This window comes from Chelonoidis abingdonii, chromosome 24 (genome assembly GCF_003597395.2).
Source record: "Chelonoidis abingdonii isolate Lonesome George chromosome 24, CheloAbing_2.0, whole genome shotgun sequence".
Lineage (NCBI taxonomy): Eukaryota > Metazoa > Chordata > Testudines > Testudinidae > Chelonoidis > Chelonoidis abingdonii.
Genome location: NC_133792.1, coordinates 19,174,581 through 19,195,295, shown reverse-complemented (window position 1 = coordinate 19,195,295; position 20,715 = coordinate 19,174,581). Strand labels below are relative to the sequence as shown.

Here is a 20,715-nt window from a genome sequence, read left to right as displayed (position 1 = left end):
AGGGTGTCCAAGGATCATAGTTTTACAGGTAGTTAGGGGGTGCAATTGGCAGCACAAGGTGTTAGGGCCCACAGAGCATTAGCAGATTCAGCTGTCGAACACCCTGGGATTATATGAAGGCAAGGGCTAGTATGCCATGCCATTCCTCAGCCACATGAGCTCTTCACAATGGACAAAGGCAAGATGAGACAGTCTTACGCTGACTTGAACCTAGTGTCTCTGACACCGGGTCAAGGATGATCAGAGGCAATAGTGAGCCGTTAAGAACATTAGGGTTCCAGGTCTCTCAAGCAGGAGGACAGTTTCATCATTCTAAAATTTCTCAAAATATTACCAGGGTATGAAAACACTGTAGTTTCAGTCTTCAAGTCCAAGGCTCAGTGTCTTCACCTCTGATGAATATGGTGGAGAGAGGCAATGTGTCAAATGCTGCTCTGAAATCCAAAGGGTTTAATTAGGATGTAGAATAGGAAAGACTCGGCACTGCTGGGCGCAAAAGAGGCCATCTTTGCTGGCAGTGAATCAATACAGCATCAATGCTTTGCTTCCTTTTGTAGTAGAGACTGTTTATATGAATGAAGTGAGGAATGTAACCCCTTAAAGCAGAAGATACTCAGCCTGCTTTTCACTGCCCAAATCCCAGGGGCTGAGTGAAAGGAAGGTACATATCAGGCAGTGCTCACGGTCAGTGAGGCATACACCATAATCTAAACATATGCATAAGTCCTGCAACTGAGACAGCAGCCACCTGATTCTTTGAATGACGCACATTGGAAAGCAGACAATCTTCTGCAATTCCTGAAACTGCTGCCCGGTGCCAGCTGTTGTACACAGAAGGCCGTTTTTTCCTTTTAGTTATCCCCAACACAAGATGGTTGCACAGAGATATAATTGAGAATTAGTAACTCTATAATTTACTAATGTTCCACCCCCTACATACACAGAGCCAGTACACAATAAACAAAACAGGAACGTCTCCTAATATTTTTATTGTTCCTTAGATAACTGTGGATAGTACAAAGTTTTCCTCTTTAAAAAAATTAATTTCCTTCACAAGTCCATCCTCCTAAGACTTCATATGGGAATCTGATGCCACAGAATATTCACAGAAGCTATTTCCATCAATCATAATGCTGTGTAGATATTATAACAGTAAGAGAACATTTTTAAAATTAGCAACATGAAATTGATTACCTGTGTATAAGGGGTGAACACTGATTCATCATCATTTTTTTAAGAAACGAAACCATCATTTATTAATCCAAACTACATCATTGCATTTACAACATTCATTGCATAAACTAGACATACAAAGTTTTGCCACCTCTGGTAAATAACAGACATACATGATACAGTATATTTGCTGAATACATAAGTTCAAACAATATGGGTACAACAACTTGTTCATAATACATACTTAAACCATCGTGTTTAATAGTTACTAAGACACAGATCCATGAGCTACTTTGGGTCTCAGCACAGTTAATCTAAGAGACAAAAACACAGTTGAGAGACAGTAGCTGCAATGGAATGCAAGTAAAACTAACCAGTGTTAGTCTTAACCAAATACCCCCTGGAGGGGGTCAGCTTTTCCACTTAGAAATACAAATCACACATCCATCATAGCTGACCGTGATGTAGGAAAATGTCCATGCAACTCACATGAGAGAGAGACTCCCCAGTGATAATTTCCAACAGTCATTGCCTTACTTCTTTTGCATGTACTGGAGATTTGCTATTGGAACCAAAAGCAAAACAAAAACTTCAGTGTTTCTTTAAGTGCAGTTCCAGCTGCAAGTATATGATTACTCTTAAGTGCACAGAACACAGGCTTGGACTTCTAGAAATGTAGAGGTAATGCTGATGTCAGGTGTATGCTGTATAATCCTCTGTCAAGTTGTTCTTTATTTTGGCAGCTGTTTTTTAATAAGTGTGTTTCCTTGATAATAGTATTTTTTTTTAAATTAGTTTCTAGACAAAAGTGAACTACAATTCATCAGACCTGATGACGTGGAAGAGGGTGACGTTGTAAAGTATCTGATGCCCGTTGTTCCAAGCGTAGAGGGCTCGGTCCTTCGGGTTGTAGTCTAACATGGAAATGTGTGAGTATTTGTTTTGGAATGGGATATCAATGTACTCGTAAGTAGAGGCATTGGTCTGGTAAGCATAGTGCACCTTGGTTCCTCCTGAGTACCCGTTGGTGACGTAGAGCGTACCGCAGATGATAAAGGCCTCGCCGGCGCTGCGTTTCGGGTAGCTGGTGTTCCAGGTCTGCAGGCTCTGCAGGGTGTTGGGGTCCAGCTTGCTAATAACAATGTTCCCCGCGTTTTGATTGGTAGCATAGACAGCCCACAAGCCATTTTCATCCACCATGAGGTCAATGTCAGAATGGCCCCCCCAGGCGTAGTGGTACATGTTGTTGTAGCCAGCGTAATCCAGGCTGCGGGTCTTGAGGATGCTTTCTGTTTTCAAATCAAACCTGATGATTATGTGGCTTTGGTATTTGTTGAAATAGATCGAGCCATTGTAGACCACTTGGCCAGTGCCAGACCAGGGGTGAGGGAGACGGTGAGAGGTGAAATTGTCTGTATTCATGAAATCTGACATGCTTTTGTACTCTCGGACAAAGCGGTTGTTGTGGTAGCTATCCATATACCAGACCTAGGCAAACAATGGAAACACTTCATGTTAGAAGGCAGCAGAGAACCACCATAACAAATGAGCAATAGAGAGAGAGGTGTGCCCCCCCCCATACTTCTGGACAATATATAAGGGGGGGGGATAGCTCAGTGGTTTGAGCATTGGCCTGCTAAACCCAGGGTTGTGAGTTCAACCCTTAAGGGGGCCATTTAGGGAACTGAAGAAAAAATTTAGTTGGGGATCAGTCCTGCTTTGAGCAGGGGGTTGGACTAGATGACCTCCTGAGGTCCCTTCCAACCCTGACATTCTATGATCATAAGTTACCTTAGAAATTAAACTAGATGTTAAAAGGGAACAATCTGAAGACTAAACTAAGGAAGCCTCACTCTGAGGAGAAAAGCCAGTCACTTTTTTCCCATTGTGTCTCATTATACCCACAAGGAATGGACAGACTGTTTCTGGTCTCACTGGTTCTAGACATGTTGCCCTCTAGCTCATCACCAGAACACACATTCCAAGACCCTGCTTATTCAGAGAATGACATGGAGGCCTGAAGCTATTAACAGTAGGTTTTCTCTTGGACAGACACCAAGGGCCACAAGAAATCCAGAGCAAATTGCTAGGAGGAGAGGTTGTAATTGGCAACTTGCTTGAAAATGATGTATTTGGAGGATGCTACCAATGATCAAAAAAATAGGCCCACAATCTAAAAAACAACTGATTGAATTAACTAGCGCACAAAAGCTTTCCAAGATGGGGAAGCTAACATCTTTCCGGCAGCTCTGTAGTTTAAACTGTTGCCTTGAAGTACCAGGTGGTTGCCTCTGTCCTTTGAAAGGCCAATTAACATCTCAGTCTGCCTGGATAAAAACAGTATATTACATTGATGCCCCTTTTTTGCTTCCTGTAGTCCTCATCAAGGCAGCATGTATTAAATTATATCATCTGCTGCATGGAACTCCATTAATTTGGCATAGACAAGAATATGAATGCAATCGCTCAGTGTCATGGAAATTCATTGGAAAGTCCTTATCCGTTTAAAAATCATGCTCTCCTGCATCAAAAGCTTAAAGCGAGGCTGCTACAAGACAATAGATAAAGACATCAAAATCTCACGATTGTTAGATTATTGGTTGATGGCGGAGATATTTTAAATTATTACTTAAATGCCAGTTCACTAAGGACACTGTCTAGACTCCTTACAAAATGCTTTAGTCATCTGCAACCAAGACTGAAGCAAATTGCAAAGCAATACAGTTAGCGAGGAGAAAAAAAAATCTGTCCTACTGACGACATTTTGTATGCAGCAGCCTAACAATAAGACAGCTGTTTTCTAGATCAGAAATTGCCTGAGCAGGAGGAGAGATAATATATGAAATAGGAGTAGAGATGACTTTTAGGAGGTGTATTTGCACATCTTAAACAAATACAACTTTTGTCTGTATGGTTGTTGCAAAACCTCCATCGAGTTCTGTGCAGGAAGACTGAGCACTCAGGTATCAATGGGAAAATTCATATTAACCGCAGATGTGCATAAGTACGTAATAATGGCCATCCTGGGTCAGACCAAAGGTCCATCTAGCCCAGTATCCTGTCTTCCAACAGCGGCCAATGCCAGGTGCCCCAGAGGGAATGAACAGAACAGGTAAATATCAAGTGATCCATCCTCTGTCACCTATTCCCAACTTCTGGCAAACAGAGGCTAGGGACACCATCTCTGGCCATCCTGGCTAATAACCATTAATGGACCTACCCTCCACGAATTTATCTAGTTCTTTTTTGAAGAACTTGCCAAGGAGACAATGTTAAAACCCATATCTGGATTAGAGTAGGGTTTGGGATTCAGATTTTACTTTGAGATTCTGGCCACAGTGAAATCAACAACAGAACTTCTAGGGCAAGGATTTCATCCCAGGAGTTCAGGCTTAAACTGAAGAGCACTGATTGATCTCATGAGATTTTGACTCAATCTAAACTGGAAAATAGATATCTTTTGGTTCTGATCTGCCCTGGAATCAGAACTGTAAGGGGTGGAATCAAGCCCAGAGATTTTAATCTAATCTCCATCACCATCTGAAATTTTGAAAGGGTTTGGATTGAAACCCCTGGTTCGAGCCTCTCTCTACTTTGATTAGCTATCCTCAAAAAATGTCCTGGGAAGTATTTGTCAATTTCACACAGCCCTTGTTTTGATCAAAGATGTAAAAGATAATTATGCTACTTCCAGAAGAAGCTGCACTGCTTTGTGTAACCAAAGATACAGTAGATGTAACTGTAAATGCATAAAACATCCATGGATCAGAACCCCACCATGCCATCATGGCCAGAGTCCTATGAAGTCATCTGCTCTCACATGGCTATAAACATCCACACATTGGGTTTGGTTGTTTATCTTAGAATGGCAAATTAACTTTAGAGCTCTGCAAAACATCTGCACTGAACTTCAAACACAGGTTTGAAACATTCTGCAAACATGGATGAAGGATGTACACACAACTGCAGTGTTCCATGCCCCTTCTTTGATAGGTCTGAGATGGGCATCAGAAGATCCCAAATGGAACAAGACACCGAGCCCTCGGCAGGATGGTAGAGACAGGACATCTTGAGAGAAGGGATGTGGAGTTTCCCCATTCAAAGGTGGAGTTTATTGAATTAGGGGTTCCAATTTTGGGGTTAAAGACCATTTTACCTTAAACTGAATTTACCCAGGAAATGGCAATGCTTTATAAAAATCAAAACTGAGCCATCGTACTGCTCTGCTGCTCCTGTTTCATTATTTGGCATTAAAAAGTAATACATGCCAAACTCAGTGGATATTTTAAAAACCATAAAAGCAGAAAACCTTGCTATGATGCTAACATTTTAGGGTGGCTGAATCTGATGAGATTCCTTGCTTCAGAAAACAGGAGATTGATAGCATTATCTCGAGCCAGGCGTAGTGCAATCTGGCTTTGCGCTAGCTTCTTCCACACACAGCTCTGCCAGCACACATCAATCCCAGCCTTCAACAGTCGGACTTCTCCAGAGAGACTCACATCATGCCCAATTGTGTTCAGTGATATTATAACATGAACAAATGACTCATTTAGGGACCTGAACAGAAGAACATCCACCAAACGTATTGTGCGTTGTGATGTAACTCGGATGTGATCAACACTTTGGTCACCACCCATTATCGACTTCAAATTCTGCCACTTAACCCATCAAATTCATAGATGTGTATGTTTCAGATAAAATCTATTGTAAATAATATATATACTTCCAAACTTAGAGCTACAGTCCCTAGAAAACCTGGTTGCTTCCTTCCTACCTAAAAATATCATCTACCAGAGAAAAGAAACTATTTGTGACAGCTATTAAAGAGAGGGCTCCTAGATGCTAAGATAATACAAATAATTAATAAAAACGATAGACAAATAGCTTTCTGAAGATACTAGGAACCACGGAAGGCCCTTATAATGCAATCAGCCAATTAGAGTTTGTTTTGAAGATGTAATGGGCCGGATTCTCCTCTTGGACCAGTGTAAATCTGGAGTAGCTAAACTAACATCAATGGACTGAGTAAATACTCCAAAATTTAGCCCAAGCAGAATAATCCTGTGTCTTATTGAGAGTGAAAAGAGAAGTGATATGGGTACAAGGGTTCTGGTTCTGCTCCATAATTACATTTTTAATGATGTTGAGCATAAAGTTTGGTTTAAATCTTGTCAGAAGTCATATCAGACGGATCCTGTGCAGCCAATCCTGTTACTGAACAGCTGACCATAAGCACTTAAATTAACAAGCCAGCCAGACAACTTCATTGATTATGTACTTCAAAAATCCCTGTAAGCTTATGGATAAGCAAGGCATGCCAGACGGCAGAATACAATAGGTCTGCTCTGAGAACCAAACAGCACATAGCAGAAGAATAATGAGTAACGAGATACTGTTACTCTGCTGCGCCAGCCTCCATCAGACAAAGTGATTAAATCTGCATCAGTTAGAAGGTACAACAGCAATAAACTTGTAATGAAAGTTTGTCACCAGATCACTGTGTTCCAGCCTTGAAAATAAGCATTTTAGCTTCACTTTGAAATTTATCATTATACGGCAACAGAGGCTTGGGATTTTTTTTGACATAATCTCTCATCATTCCTTAAGGTTTGTACCACTGATGCCTGTAAGAGGGATGCCTGGGACTAAAATAAAACCCCTTTCATCGGGATTTTGGATCTTGCAGTTGACACAGAGTCTCTTGGGCAAAGCCACTAAGGGGCAGGCAAGGAACTGGGAAGTTTCACAGATGCATAAGAGTTTAAGGCCAGAAGCGATTATTAGCTCATCTAGTCTGACCTCCTCTATATCACAGGCCAGTACATTTCACCCGGTTACCCCTGCAGTGAACTCAATAACTTGTTTGTTCATTAAAGCATCTCTTCCAGAAAGGCATCCCCGCTTGATCTGAAAACATCAAGAGATGCAGAATCCACCACTCCTCTTGGTTAATTACCCTCACTGTTAAAAAACCTCTGCCTTATTTCCAGTTTGACTTCGTCTGGCTTCAGCTTTCAGCCAATGGTTCTTGTTATGCCTCCCACTGCTACAGTAAAGAGCCCCTTAGTATCCAATATTGGCTCTCTGTGAAGATATTTATACACTATAATCAAGTCACCTCTTCTTCTTTTTAATAAACTCAACAGTTTAAGTTGGAGAGAGGAAGGGACAGACTGTCTGTTCCTCTGCATAGTGCCCTTGGTTCAGTGCACATGTTCAGAACTAAGAAGCATCTCTGAACTGAAATTGACTTTGGAATCACCAGTAGGTATCTTCTTTCTAGTAGGCTTCCTCCCAGTCTCAGCCAGAGAACCCAAACAAAGGGCGAGCTATTAAATTAATTGCGCTGCCACCCTGCCTTAACGGTGCTGCTGCTCCCCCTCTTTTGACTAAGGCTGCATTAAACAACAGTGAATTTCCATTTAGCCAAGCTTTTTTATTTGTTTGTTTTGCATCCTATAATGTCCTCAGCAAATGCCTTCAGATATTTTCCATTCCATCACTCATTGGAAACCTAGATTGATTTTCAGCTACTTATTGGCTTCATACCTCCTTGTGAACAGAGCTGCACAGTCTGAATTGAAAAGACCAAAACAGAGCAAAACAAAAACCTCTCTTGATGCAGCAAATTAATTCTGCACATCAATGAAGGTGGAGGAAGGAGGAGGAGGGGAGATGTAGCTTGGTCAGTTGACTTTATCTGAGAGATGAGCAGCAGTGTTATAGAAATTAATGGGACTTTGATGGTCCCTTCCTGTTGGCTAATAACTATCCGCCTGATTCTATATGGACTTGCACCTTGAGCCATCATCTACACCTGTGTGAATTTTGTCAAAGCATGAAAAATAAATCTAGACTTGAATCACAAGCCTAATATTGGACTCTTCCTCTCATCTGCTTTGTGGAGGACACATACCTGTTCATTATGATTTAGAAAACAGGGATGCTTCAGACAGGGAAGCCTTTAAAAAAAATCTAAGGGAACATTAATTTTATAGCGAGAGGGCTGCTGCCATTAGCTGGCTAAACAGAAATGTGTACTCATCAGACCAATAAACAGCAAATGGATTTTAACTCAAAGCTGATAACGAGAAGCTCCAAGAGCACATTTTGCACTTGTAACATACTTGGAATTTGCATTCAGGTATCCAGCCTGAAATAAGGCCACTGTTTTACTGAGCCCCCTAAGAATGTGCTTTATAAGTTAATAAAAATAATTACAGATGTTGAGTAGCCTGTCTAGAATGAGTTTGATGAGTCTCAGTCCAGTTCCCAGTGCACTCATGTTCTCTCCATTAAGAACTCAATTGTAATTGGCCATTACAGGAAACTTGGTTGGCATTCTCAGCCGACAGGTTGAGGATGGACTAACCCATGGACATGTTACTATCCTCTCCTCCCCGGGGGCAGTGTCTGCATGCCAGAGTGAGGCAGTCTGTGGTGGGTGGGTGGGAAATTTGACCCATCATTACCAATGGATAAAGAGAGAAATTGAGGTGGCTGTGAGTCTGGAACTTTTCCATGACCAATAAAATTAACATAAAAGATAATGTCAGGAATAAAATAAATAAGTAAACCTCCCCTTCTCAAAAAAACCCCCAACAATAACAAAAACAAAAAACCAACCAAGAGGCAGAGCTTCAAGAAGTGTTACAATGCGTGTGGGTTGCAATGACTTGTGGTCAATCTCTCCAACTCCCTTGCCTTTGGGCCAACCAAAGAAGAGCCTTTAGAGAACCCATTCCAGCTTTGACACATAGCCCAGCACCTGCTGAGCAGGACCTTATGAGTTTCATAAGTGCTGTGTGGATATGCATGCAGTGCAGACAGGGACAATAAAGCTCAGACGCATCAAGTCTTTCCTCTGTCTTCAGTTGGCATTGGACTGAAGATGTGATGGTGGACTTCTATTCAGAGTCTCAGTGCTTTGATGCAAAGAGTTCTGAGTAACATGGGACATGCTGTGCGTGGGATGGGGGGAGGGGAACTTTGTAATCTTACCTTGTTTTCACCTTCTGGAGCTAAAGGATCTGTCATCCATGATCCAAACCTTGATCCAGAGGTTTTTATTGTGACTGGGTCACTTATTCCTGTCAGCTTCCCACAAGCTGTAAAAGAGCAGACTGTCAGTGAGCAATGAAACAAAATGAGTCAATAGGCTTCAGTGTGTGTGGCAGACCTGAGACAATCAGAACTTAGCCACTCTGAGGAGCGACACTGGCATTAAGACTTGCCTGTGTTGCTGTGACATTGCCTCTCTTCAGTTGATAGGGAGCTAGTTTAATTAAGGGCAATTAGATTGTGAACAGCTCTTGGATGCTTTTGTTGTTTCCCATCTCCTAGAACTGGAAGGGACCTTGAATGGTCATTGAGTCCAGCCCCCTGCCTTCACTAGCAAGACCAAGTACTGATTTTGCCCCAGATCCCTAAGTGGCCCCCTCAAAGATTGAAATCACAACCCTGGGTTTAGTAGGCCAATGCTCAAACCACTGAGCTAGCCCTCCCACCTTCTGCTTAATAACAATTGTCCCTCTCACAGTGCCCCTAAGAAAACAAACTTTCCTGAAAACAGATGTGTTGTGAATGTCGAGGAATATCAAATGAGGAGACGAGTTAGCCAGCGTTAGGCTGAGAAATTAGCCTGAATAGTGACTGCTCAGTTTGGCTGTAACAGACCTTGTGCTGCTCATTCTGAGTCTCCAAACATTCCTCTGACAGGTTAAAAAGGTGGGGCATTATATATAAATATACTTATCTTCCCAGCAAAACTATCTACCTGTACCTATCTGTCATCTTCTCTGGTGCCCAGCACCATAGCATCTAAGCACATCACAAACAGTAATGTCTTTTCCTCACATACAACCTCCTGTGAGGTAGAGAATTCTTGCTACCTCATTTGTACAGATGGGGAATTGAAACACAACACGATTAAGGACATGAGTTTTAGAGGCACTGCACCCCTGCCGCTGGCTTTACCTGGAGTTTTGGATGGTCGGCATCTCTGAAAATCTGGTCGTAGTGATCTGCCCACGGTCACACAGTGAGTCTGTAGCAGAGCCAGGAATTGTGGCCAGATCTCGTGATCACTAGTCTAATGATATAACCACTGCCCAAGCTAGTGAGCTTACCAGAACTGGGATTTGAACCTACGCGGACACATGCTCATTGGAACTAAAGTCTAAGGGCCAGATTTTTAAAAGGTATTTAGATGCCTCAGGATTTTCCAAAGCACTTAGGCTCCTAACTCCCATTAACTTCAAACCCACCCAATTCAAGGGGAGTTACACGCCTACATCCTTTTGAAAAGGCACCTATCTGTGACTAAATACCTTTAAAATACTGGCTCTGATGTCTTAACCACTCATCCATTCTCCTTATTCCTTCAATTGTCTGTATCAATCTCTCTCTTCCATGGTACCACATAGCAAAATACAATCTTGTATCTTTCTCAGGATTCACACAAATACATGTCTTCCGTGCTTCATTCTTAGTGTCTAAACTATAGCCATATGGTGATTTCATATTTACAATAATACCCAAAAGTTTCAGTAACACTGCCATCCCAGGCTGTTGAAACGCTCACATATATGCACTAAAGAACGACAAGGGGAAAGTCAACATAAGATGCAGCAGAAGAAACTGAATGTACTGTTGCTACAGGAGCAGTCGTCTAAAACCCTCGCACCGGTTCTGCAAAGCAGCTCTTATAGAACCATGTCATTTATAAGCTGACATAAGGGTATACGAATATGGATAACAATGCAAACTAAACTTAGGAAGGTGTTCGCTGGCTTTTATCTTTAGGTTTTTAAACCTGTGACACTTCACTCAAGGAGAAGGTCTCAGTAGTAAAGTGGAGTGTATGCTATTGTCAGTGGATTTTGATGCTTGAACTGAACTGCAGCGAACATGGTTTCTTTAGACAAAACTGGAAATCAGGGGCCAGATCCCTCAGGTGTAAGTTGGCTGTAGCTCTGCTGAAGTAAATGAAGCTGTGCTGGTTTACAGCAGTTCAAATCAGGCCCTTGATTTTAAGCTGTTATTAAGTACATGCCTAAGATTTCTGGGATATCTATTCTTTGAGTTTCCACTTGGTCTGTTCTAATTAGCCAGCTGGACGGCTTCTTAGCTATTCAGTAGTGGGTGAGATAGTTACCTCTGCTCCAGCCCCTTTACACTGGGCAAAAGCACCAGAGCAGTGAAAAAAGCCCCTAAATTTTCCCTAAAACCCTGTATGTGGCTGAGAGATGCTGTGAAAGAGAGCTGTAAAGCAGGCTTCTGAGGCCCCCTTCCCAAGCCCTGGCATGAGGGACATGCTGTGGGTGTAGCTGAAGGTGGGAGGAATGCATCAGGGACGGGGGCACAGACACATCATGCAGCTCTGTGGAAATTCTGGGCTGCCCTGTAGCCCATCGGCCAGCCCAGCGAGGCTGTGATAACTTAGGCCTCTATGGCTATCTAAGTTACTCCAAAGCCCCCAACACCGCCTAGAATCAGGAAGGCAAAAGGTGCCTGGAAGTCATGTCAGCTATCCCATGGTAAAAAGACACTGGAGACAATGCACTTTCCTGTTACAAGGTAAACTAGGGTAAGTCGCCCCTGGGTGGGTGATGTAGCACTGACCTCTCCTAGCTACCTGGCAGTAAACACTACAAGTGCCTTGTCCCACGTTAAGATTTTATGGGGACGTAGCTATTGGTGTTTCTTAGCTTGCTGTCAAAAACAACAAGAAAACCCCTCATTGTATCAATGAAGACAAAGCCTCAGACAATAAAAAAAATACCACCATCCTAGTGTGTGCCCCTGACCTCCCACCAATAACAATACTATGCAGCCCAAAATGTAGGTTGAACGATGAACACTTCTTGACATGGACTGAATTCAGCCTAAATCCCTCTCAGCCACGGATGAGGATGAGGTATTGGTGAAAGAATACGAAGAGTTAAAAGAATACACGGGTAATTGCTTGCAAATTTTCCTGCACAGGACCAACCTTTGTCTACTGAACTTCCAAATGTGCCCTGCCATTCTCATACCTCTACATTGCTGTCAATTTATTCACTCTCTCTCTATTTTCCTGGAAAAAATACTTGTATCAAGCCCATTGATTTTTTTTTTACACTGATACCCATAAACTGGTGTTGTTTGCAAGTAGTTAGGCTACAGCTCACTATGCATTTAGCTGGAGACACATTTATTAACAGTTTCCCAATGGGGCACTAGGGCTGATCATATTCCACGCTAGAAGTCTCTTTCATGGTTTAAATCTGCCATGAGCCTCAGGCGCCAGTGGGCAAAATCTAAAAAGTTGGAGCTACACTGCTAGGATTTAGAAACATAGGACTGGAAGGAAGTTCCTGGGTCTTTGAGTCTAGGCCCTGCTATCACAGGTAACCCCATCACACAATCCTATTCATAAATTTGTCATGTAGATTAAGAACCTACCACTTGAAAAAGACTTGTACCCTGGATCCTCAGATTAAAAGTCAGATGCATTATTGATTTAGCCACCTGAGTTCCATCTAAGGTAAGGCAACATCAGTCATTAGGTGTTATTATTCTGGATGGGCAGCTACAATCCTTGCATTGCATTGGGAATTTTTAGTGGCATTTGTTCATTCCAGCAAAGAAGCAACAACAGACATTACACAATGGCCCTTTTCATACCATGTGCTTAGTGATTGCTGGATATAAGCTGTGAGGAACTGTGTGTTGTGAAAAACTCTACGAGGTGCTGAATTCTTTCTGCTAGGCATAGAGATCCCTCAATATGACTCCAGCTCAGCATCTCACAGGATAGGATCCTTGTATAGCCCCTCTATTATAAATAATCTGCACATATACTGCCTCGGATCTCAAACTGCTTTGCATACATTAATGAGTTATGCCTCAAAAGGCCCTGGTGATTGAAGGTTAGGGTGACCAGACAGCAAGTGTGAAAAATCAGGACGGGGGTGGGGGGGAATAGGAGCCTATATAAGAAAAAGCCCCAAATATTGGGACTGTTCCTATAAAATTGGGACATCTGCTCACCCTCTTTAAGGTTCTTAATTGTCGTCCCATTTTACATCTTGGGAAGTTGAGGCACAAAGAAATTATCTGATTTGTTCAAGGAGATACCGTGCAATGAGTCAGCGGCAGAGCTCGGACTAAAATCCAAAATTCCTGACTCTGCAGCCCCTGATTTAACAATACTGCCTGTCATAGAGCCTTTTAATTTTTAACTCCTCATTGAATGGGTCTTCTTTCTGGAACTCCTAAATTATGCTCCTTAATCACACCCAAGGGCTCACTCTTAGCAACAAAGAGCAACCCTTTCAAACTCTTAGGTGCTGAGTATTTGCCTACGTAGCAAACTCAGCCCTTCTGGGCTCAGAAAATATGAATAGCGGGGATATGTGGGCCGCCCCTTTGTTCTGTGTTCATACAGCACCTAGCACAATGGAGTCCTACCCAGGGCTCCTGCGTGCTACCACAATAGAAATAATTAATAATAATATGTACAGAGCTCAGACACGATCTTGATGCTTCTTTATACTCACACATGTTTTTCATACTAAATATTCCCATATTTGGGTAAACCCGAATAACCCCCAAATAGCTCGGTGTTTCTGCTTGTTTTTCCTATGACTCTTTTCGTGCTTCAGTTTAGCAAGTTCAGACATTTGGAGGGTATTTCAAGTCCCTGGCTGGTCAGACTAGCATAAGATGACTTGGGTTTGCTTTATGTTGTCTCCACAAATTATTCCCGGATGCAGGGGGGAAAAAAGGAGGGGCTTGAAAAAAACAAACATGACTGCACAACTGCTATGGCATGGCAGGTTTTTAAGGACAGGTGAGACAAACATCTGTCAGGCAGAGTCTAAACATGCTTAGTCCAGCCTCAGCCTGGGGGGATGGACTAGGTGACCTCTTGAGGTCCCTTCCAGCCCTACATTTCCCCAAGTATCGTGTCAGATTTATTTGGGTCCTGTAGAGCCCGACTGTACAGGGCTAGAAAATGGCAGTCAGACTCATGCCAATCACCGGGCTCTCTCAGCAAATATGGTTTGAGGCTGAGATTTTCAAGGCTCAGTTCGCTGGTGTTCCACATGATCTCTTCTTCTGACCCCGCCTTCACTAAATCACCCTCGAGGGAGGCGAGGGGATACCTCAGCCACCTAACATGGGTTCCAGCTACGGCTGTCATGTCTTCACTAGTCTTGTAATAGGGGTTAAAACTTCTCTTTTTATATAGCCAGTGCATGAGGTCTGGTGTCCGAGCAGCCATTTTAAAGCCATAGTATCTTTAGATTCATGGCAAAAGTCTTGCTTGATTTTGGACTCAACGGTTATTGTGAGTCGCCAGCATGACAGGCCAAGTTCAGGCCTTGCTTCATTGCTGGGGATAGATTCCCCCGCTCCCGGACAGAAGGAATCCCATGGAAGTCAAGGGAAATTATTTGTATCCTGCAGCAGGACAGTGACAGGGCTCTACTGGGGGGGGATGGAGCAATCACCACAGGCACTTTGCTGGCATGGCCTGAGTGAGCGTGTAATGCCAACAGACCCCGGTCGCCAGCAGGCAGGATTGAACCTGGGATCTCTAGAGCTTAGTGTATGAGCCTCTACCACACAAGCTAAAAGCCTCACATCCCTTAGCTAAGGCGGTGGCAGACTCATTAATTTCTAAGTGGTCTTGGTGCCACTAAATGGGACAGAGCACCACACCCTGGAGGTGTGTGGGTTACAAGCACTTCGAACTGTGAGCTCTTTACATTTGCTTTTAAAGGAATAATATGAACTCACCCAGATGCTAGCAGGCAGCCCAGGGCTTGGAGGTGGCAGCGGGGGAAGGGTTATGCCCCTTTGAGCCATGGAGCGGATTCGCAGGCTGCAGTGCCTGTGTGGAAGCATAGGGAGAAGCCCACTTTGTCTTCGTCCCCACTACCAAATCCATCCCAAGGCTGTCAGACTTTCACCCTGAATTTGTTAATCCAGCAATGCACCTCCATTTGCACTCACTGGGGACGCATCTAGTCCAGTGTGATTTCACACACCCCTGTTGTAACACTGGGGGTGTTGGGAGCGACTCTCTTCCTTTGCAAAGACAGTTCTGAAGGTGGAAATGGACTTTAGAAACTAGAAAGCTTAGCACTGATCCTGCCTTTGTCTTCTGGCTGGGAGACCTCTAATCTGACTGCTAACCGAAATGCAGCTGGGATGGATGAATGTATATGTAGTGAGGGGAGGGGAGAACACACTCCTCCAGTCCCTAAATTGTACAATTGTGGGGTGGAGTTTTGATGCTGTTGTTTTGTTTTAGAGATCAGCTCCCTACTCTGTGCCCAGCCTCATTTCCCTTGTAAAGGGAGCGCTTCAAGAATCAAAGGAAAGCTTGAAAGGGAGAGAATTCCAAACCTGCAGCAAGCAGCTGCTATCTCACACTTGCCCTCTAATTCAAGGAGCAATTCTGGGTGATATTCTCGCTGCTTCTGCAAGAGTTCTCTTTGGCACCTGCATGGAAACCTTCACATTGCCATAGAAAGAGCGATCTTTACAAAATGTGAACAGAACAACAAACTGAACCTGCCTTTGGATAGATACGCTCTCTCTCTCACACACACACACCCCTCCCCAGGGTCAGGCAATGTTCTCAGTATTGATTCTTCAGTAAAGCTTAGGTGAAATAAAAAAGCATAGGGGGAGGGGGACTTTGTCTAAAACAAATCGTTCTGCAGCAGTGTGGAGCTCAAAGCAATGGGGGTTATCGGAGGAAAAACACCAAGGAAGTGGGAAGGGGCCCTCAGACGCTGTGAAATGTCTCTGTCACGAGTCCTGCACCTTCAAGCTGGCCAGGCCCATGTGGGCCAGACATTTGGTAGCTTTTTAAGTTAGTAATACTGTAAATACCCTCAGACTGTGAACACGGCTTGGACAGAGACTGCTTTCTTTGTTATTGTCTGTACAATGCCTAGCACAACAGAGCCCTGATCCTTCACTGAGGTTCCTTTGCAAGTCTCCAATACAATTTTTTTTTCCAGTTATAGAGCTGAGCAAATAACTAACAACTAACTTAGTCAGCAAATTTGGGTTCATTTTATGCCAGAGGAATATCGGTGAGCAGATCAAAATTTCCTTGATTTTCTTGCTATGATTTTAATCAATTAATTCTATTCAGTTCACATTTTATATACTCTGAAGTAGCAAGGAACCTTAGGAATTTAATCCATGTTGGTTAGCTGCAGTTTACCCTTTAAACTACATGACAGGGCAAGCATAGAAGCATTTCCAGGGCAAATACTTCTAAGCACAAATTGCAAAATCTATTCCCACAAACGCTTGCTATAGAATTCACTTCCTGCAAATATCTGAGCCAGTAACACTCAGATGCATGAATGGCAACAGAAAGCAAAACACAAAGAGAGTGAGGATGGCCAACGCAAACCTACCTAAAATATACCAATACCTAGTTGCAGAAGGTTGCCTGCATGATTTGCCCAGCTGGGCTGGTCTACATGGGAGCGGATTCGCAGGCTGGGCTATCAGCCCAGGAAGGAATCAGGGCCACGCCTATGTCGGTTTCAGGTGCTCACCTCTGAGCCCATTTATCATTCAAGCACAAAACTCAGGAGACAACACCAAAATAAATCAGTTCCCCAGACCAAGAGAGAATCTTTTCCCCTTGCCTGTCTCATCTCCCCCTAAAACAGCCCTTAAAGTCCCTGCTGAGTCCCTTGACTGGCAGGGAGCCCTTAACCCTTTCCCAACTATTTTACCCTGCTGCAGATCCCAAAACCTTTATAACCTATGTAGAAGAATTACTTTATCCATCGTTGCAGTGCAACCACCTCTGAGATGGAACATGTTAAGCAACACACAACACCACACGACAACAGTTTGGGCTAGATAGCGAAGAGTGTCGGGCCAGAGTGTTAGCTTTGGGACGACAAAGATTTTCAGCACCAGAGGATCTGAGCACATGTAGGGAGAATGCAACTATCCAAAGCGCAGCTGAGCCAGTGGGGGGATAATTGGTGTAGATTGTGGGAAGGACCTGTCATTCTTAACACCCACCTTAGGGCTCATTTTACAGCACTAATTCCCCAGCAGCAAAATACCTGCTGATGTTGCAATAGCTTGATTTTCAGAGGTGCTGAAATGAAGTGAACTACAGCTGCCAGAATTTCTGACAACCATTCCTTTAGCTTTCCAAACACATTCCTACTCAGCCACGTTCCGGCGGGAATACAATGGGTTTGATTGAACCCAGCTCCGAAATGTACTAGAAGTCCTGCATGTTCAGGGCTTGAAATCAAAGGGCCCACTCCATTGCTGAGCTGCTCCACTTTTGCAGCAGCCTATCACAATTGAAATCAATGGAGTCACAATGGCGTAAAACTGATGTAACCTAGTGGAGAATGGGATTCCAACACTTGGACAGAGACTGGGGCTGTGCACAAAGGAATTCTTTTTGTTACCCCAGGAGCTGAATACTAATAAACTCTACCGATGGCCAGGCTGCCATGCTCTTACTTATGTTGAGTAGTACCTTACTCGGTAAATAGTTCCAGTGGTATCAGTGGGGTGGAGTTACGTATGGAGTCGGGTGCTACTCAATTTGAGTGAGTGTCTCACAGTCTGGTTCTAAACAGGTGATAATGGTGAGATTGGAAGCAGAATTAGCAGCATGCGAAGAGGCTTATTTTCAAAAGACCCAGATTCTCCCCCTCAGAGAACCTGAGATCAGTGATATACTGGGATGGATCTGGAGCCACTTGTTAAAGTTCTTCCACCAAACTCAAGGGAAGGTCAACATGGGCTGCCTGCAGCTGATGGAGTCAACTTGGGCCACATCCTCAGTTGGTGGCAGTCACCACAGCTCCACTGAAATGAGCCGGCCCCTTCTCTCTGGGTCCTGTTGCATCATATCCCTGGAGCCATTTTCAGCAATGGCTCTCTCTCACTTTCTCCTTCAAAGGAGCAGTACACACATGCTATTGCAGTCTCAGTGCACCCAGGGTGGTTCTCAGGAAAAAGGTGCGAATGCTTCCCGCAAATGCACTTCACATTTGTCTGCGAAGTGCTGCAGACATCCTCCTGGAGAAGAGCTGTGAATACAGCAGTCTGCAAATATGCACTCACTTTGGCCATGTTCAATGCCCCCTCTCTCTGTCTCCTTGGGGCCCAAATCCTCAGCTGGTGTATAACAGCATAGCTCCACACAAGTCAGTGACACTGCTGATTCACACCAGTTGAGGAAGCCAACCTTGAGTATTTCAAATTAGGTTTCTAAAACCCTATCAGGCATCTAAATACAAGCAGCCTGACAATCGAAGATGCTGAGCTCCTATACGTACCATAGACTCCAATGGGATTTGTATATGCTCAGTATTTGTGATGCTAAGTCCATGTGCATTTAGGTTCCCAAACAGGGATTTAGGAGACTAGCATTGAGCATCAAGGTATGAAAATGTTGGTCCTAATAAAACAATTAATTTCAAAATTACATGGCTGAGTTTTCATGCAAACTGAATTTTACGTTCATGCACACAAGCATTCCTGCTAAGAAGTGCTTGCATACAGGATTACACCTGGTCATGCTGTCAAAGAAGAGGAACAATCTGATGTGACACCTCTGACCAATCCCAACTAAGCAACTGAATTCCTCAGTTGAGCATTTGTGGTCAAGTTACAAAAGAAACAAAAATGAGGTAAGTTATTTTGCTAATGAAACTTGAACACACACACACACATTAGGGTAACGACTGGCTCTAAAGAATTTTTGCAATGAGGGCTGTGTTGTTTAAATAATTATTCACTGCAAATTATTTGCTTAGCTCAAATTATCAGTGGGGTAGCCGTGTTAGTCTGAATCTGTAAAAAGCAACAAAGAGTCCTGTGGCACCTTATAGACTAACAGACGTATTGGAGCATAAGCTTTTATGGGTGATACTCACCCACGAAAGCTCATGCTCCAATACGTCTGTTAGTCTATAAGGTGCCACAGGACTCTTTGTTGCTCTTAGCTCAAATTAGATTCCCCAGTTCCTCCATTCTTCTCCTTGAAATCACACACATCTTTGATCCAGGTGGTATTTATCACATGTTCTGGGTTCATCTTTACAGAAGCCCTTGGTTAAAACATTGATAGCACAATACTGCTCCGCTTTCAGGTACAGCTGTGACGTTTTTCTTTCTGCTCTAGAATGTTAGTTTTTCTTACTATGCCCTCTCTTCGGTTCCTACAGCTAAAGTGACTAAAGGTCAGCAGAGAGCTGGCAGTGGAAAACAGAAAGAGTCTCTTATTTCTCAAGAGACAGGATGGGAACATAAGAGACAACCAAAAATGGTAGATTTGAAGAGACGCTTTCTACAGTGGGACAGAAAATAGATCACTGCTCTCCATTTGTCACCTCATGTGAAACTCCATCTCTTCCATCAAAAGAGAAGAAGTAAAGACAGCGGCTTCCTCAAAACAGAAGCCTCTTGTGACTAAGGCACTTGACTGGGCCTCTGGAGACATGCGTTTAATTCCAGGCTCTGCCACAGACTTACTAGGTAACTTTGGACAAAACACTTAATCTTTCTGTCTCTCAGTTCCCCATCTATAAAATGGGGATAATGATACTTCCTTCCTCATGCTCTATCCCTCTCTTGCCTGTCCAGATGGTAAATTCTTGGGGGCAGGGACTGGGCCCAATCCTATCTGAAGCTTGTAGCTACTACCATAATAATAACCAGGTTCCATCTTTCTTTCAAACATTTAGAGTGAAACTCAGAGGGCCCAGGACGAGGTTTGTGCACCACTGATTTGCCACTGAAGCCATACTTTGAGGTCTTAAATGGGGCACAGATCTCTGTGCTGTGAATTTCACCGTTACAGCACAGAAGTGGAGAATTTTTCTTTACAATCCAAAAACCCACTGCAATACTGTACCTGGTAAATAATAAGTAGCAGCAGCGGCATGCCTTGCATGCATCTCTTCAGCAGGGGGTGGGGGAGAAAGAAGCTTTTTCAAGTTCTTTTATTTTTAAATCAGAGGCCGGATCCTCAGTTGGTAGAAATCAACCTAGTTTCATTCCTTTAGACTAAGCTGATGTCTGAGGACCTGGCATATCTCATTATGTTTCCTTTGCACACGGGTTTTTCCCTTCCCCAACAGACAGAGATGGCAGCATTTTCAAAAGTACGTACGTAACTTACGAGCCCAAGTTTCATTTTCAAAATGAGTTAGGCACGGAAGAGCCCAAGTCCCTTTGACTTTTAATTAGACTTATACTCTAGAGGCTGTGTGTTAACGACTTGAGTCACTTAAACACTTTTGCAAATTTTACCTACAGCTCCCATAGAAATTTTCCTCTGTGGGCTTTTAGCTGACAGGTGGGTTACAAGGTAACAGATAACAAGCTAAAATAATAACAGCAATCAGTTTCTAAAGGGAGGAAGCTTCCTAACAAAGGTGGAAAGGTCTAAAAACAAACAGAAACAATCCCAATAGCATCGACAGTAGAAAAATAAAATGGTACCTTGCCAAAAATATACAGTGATGAGAAGGC

General features: G+C 43.3%; 1 protein-coding gene across 2 annotated transcripts in view; it reads right to left on the bottom strand.

Moving 5' to 3' along the window:
* Positions 1–980: 980 nt before the first annotated feature.
* The window catches only part of OLFM1 (olfactomedin 1), a 51,081-nt gene continuing 31,346 nt past the window's right edge, over positions 981–20,715 (bottom strand). For both annotated transcript variants that reach the window (XM_032767621.2, XM_032767620.2), the window contains exons 5-6: positions 9,178–9,284; positions 981–2,661 (exon numbers count right to left, since the gene is read on the bottom strand). In XM_032767621.2, the coding sequence (XP_032623512.1) occupies positions 1,987–2,661; positions 9,178–9,284 (782 nt within the window). In that variant the 3' untranslated portion in view covers positions 981–1,986. The remainder of the gene's footprint in view (positions 2,662–9,177; positions 9,285–20,715) is intronic.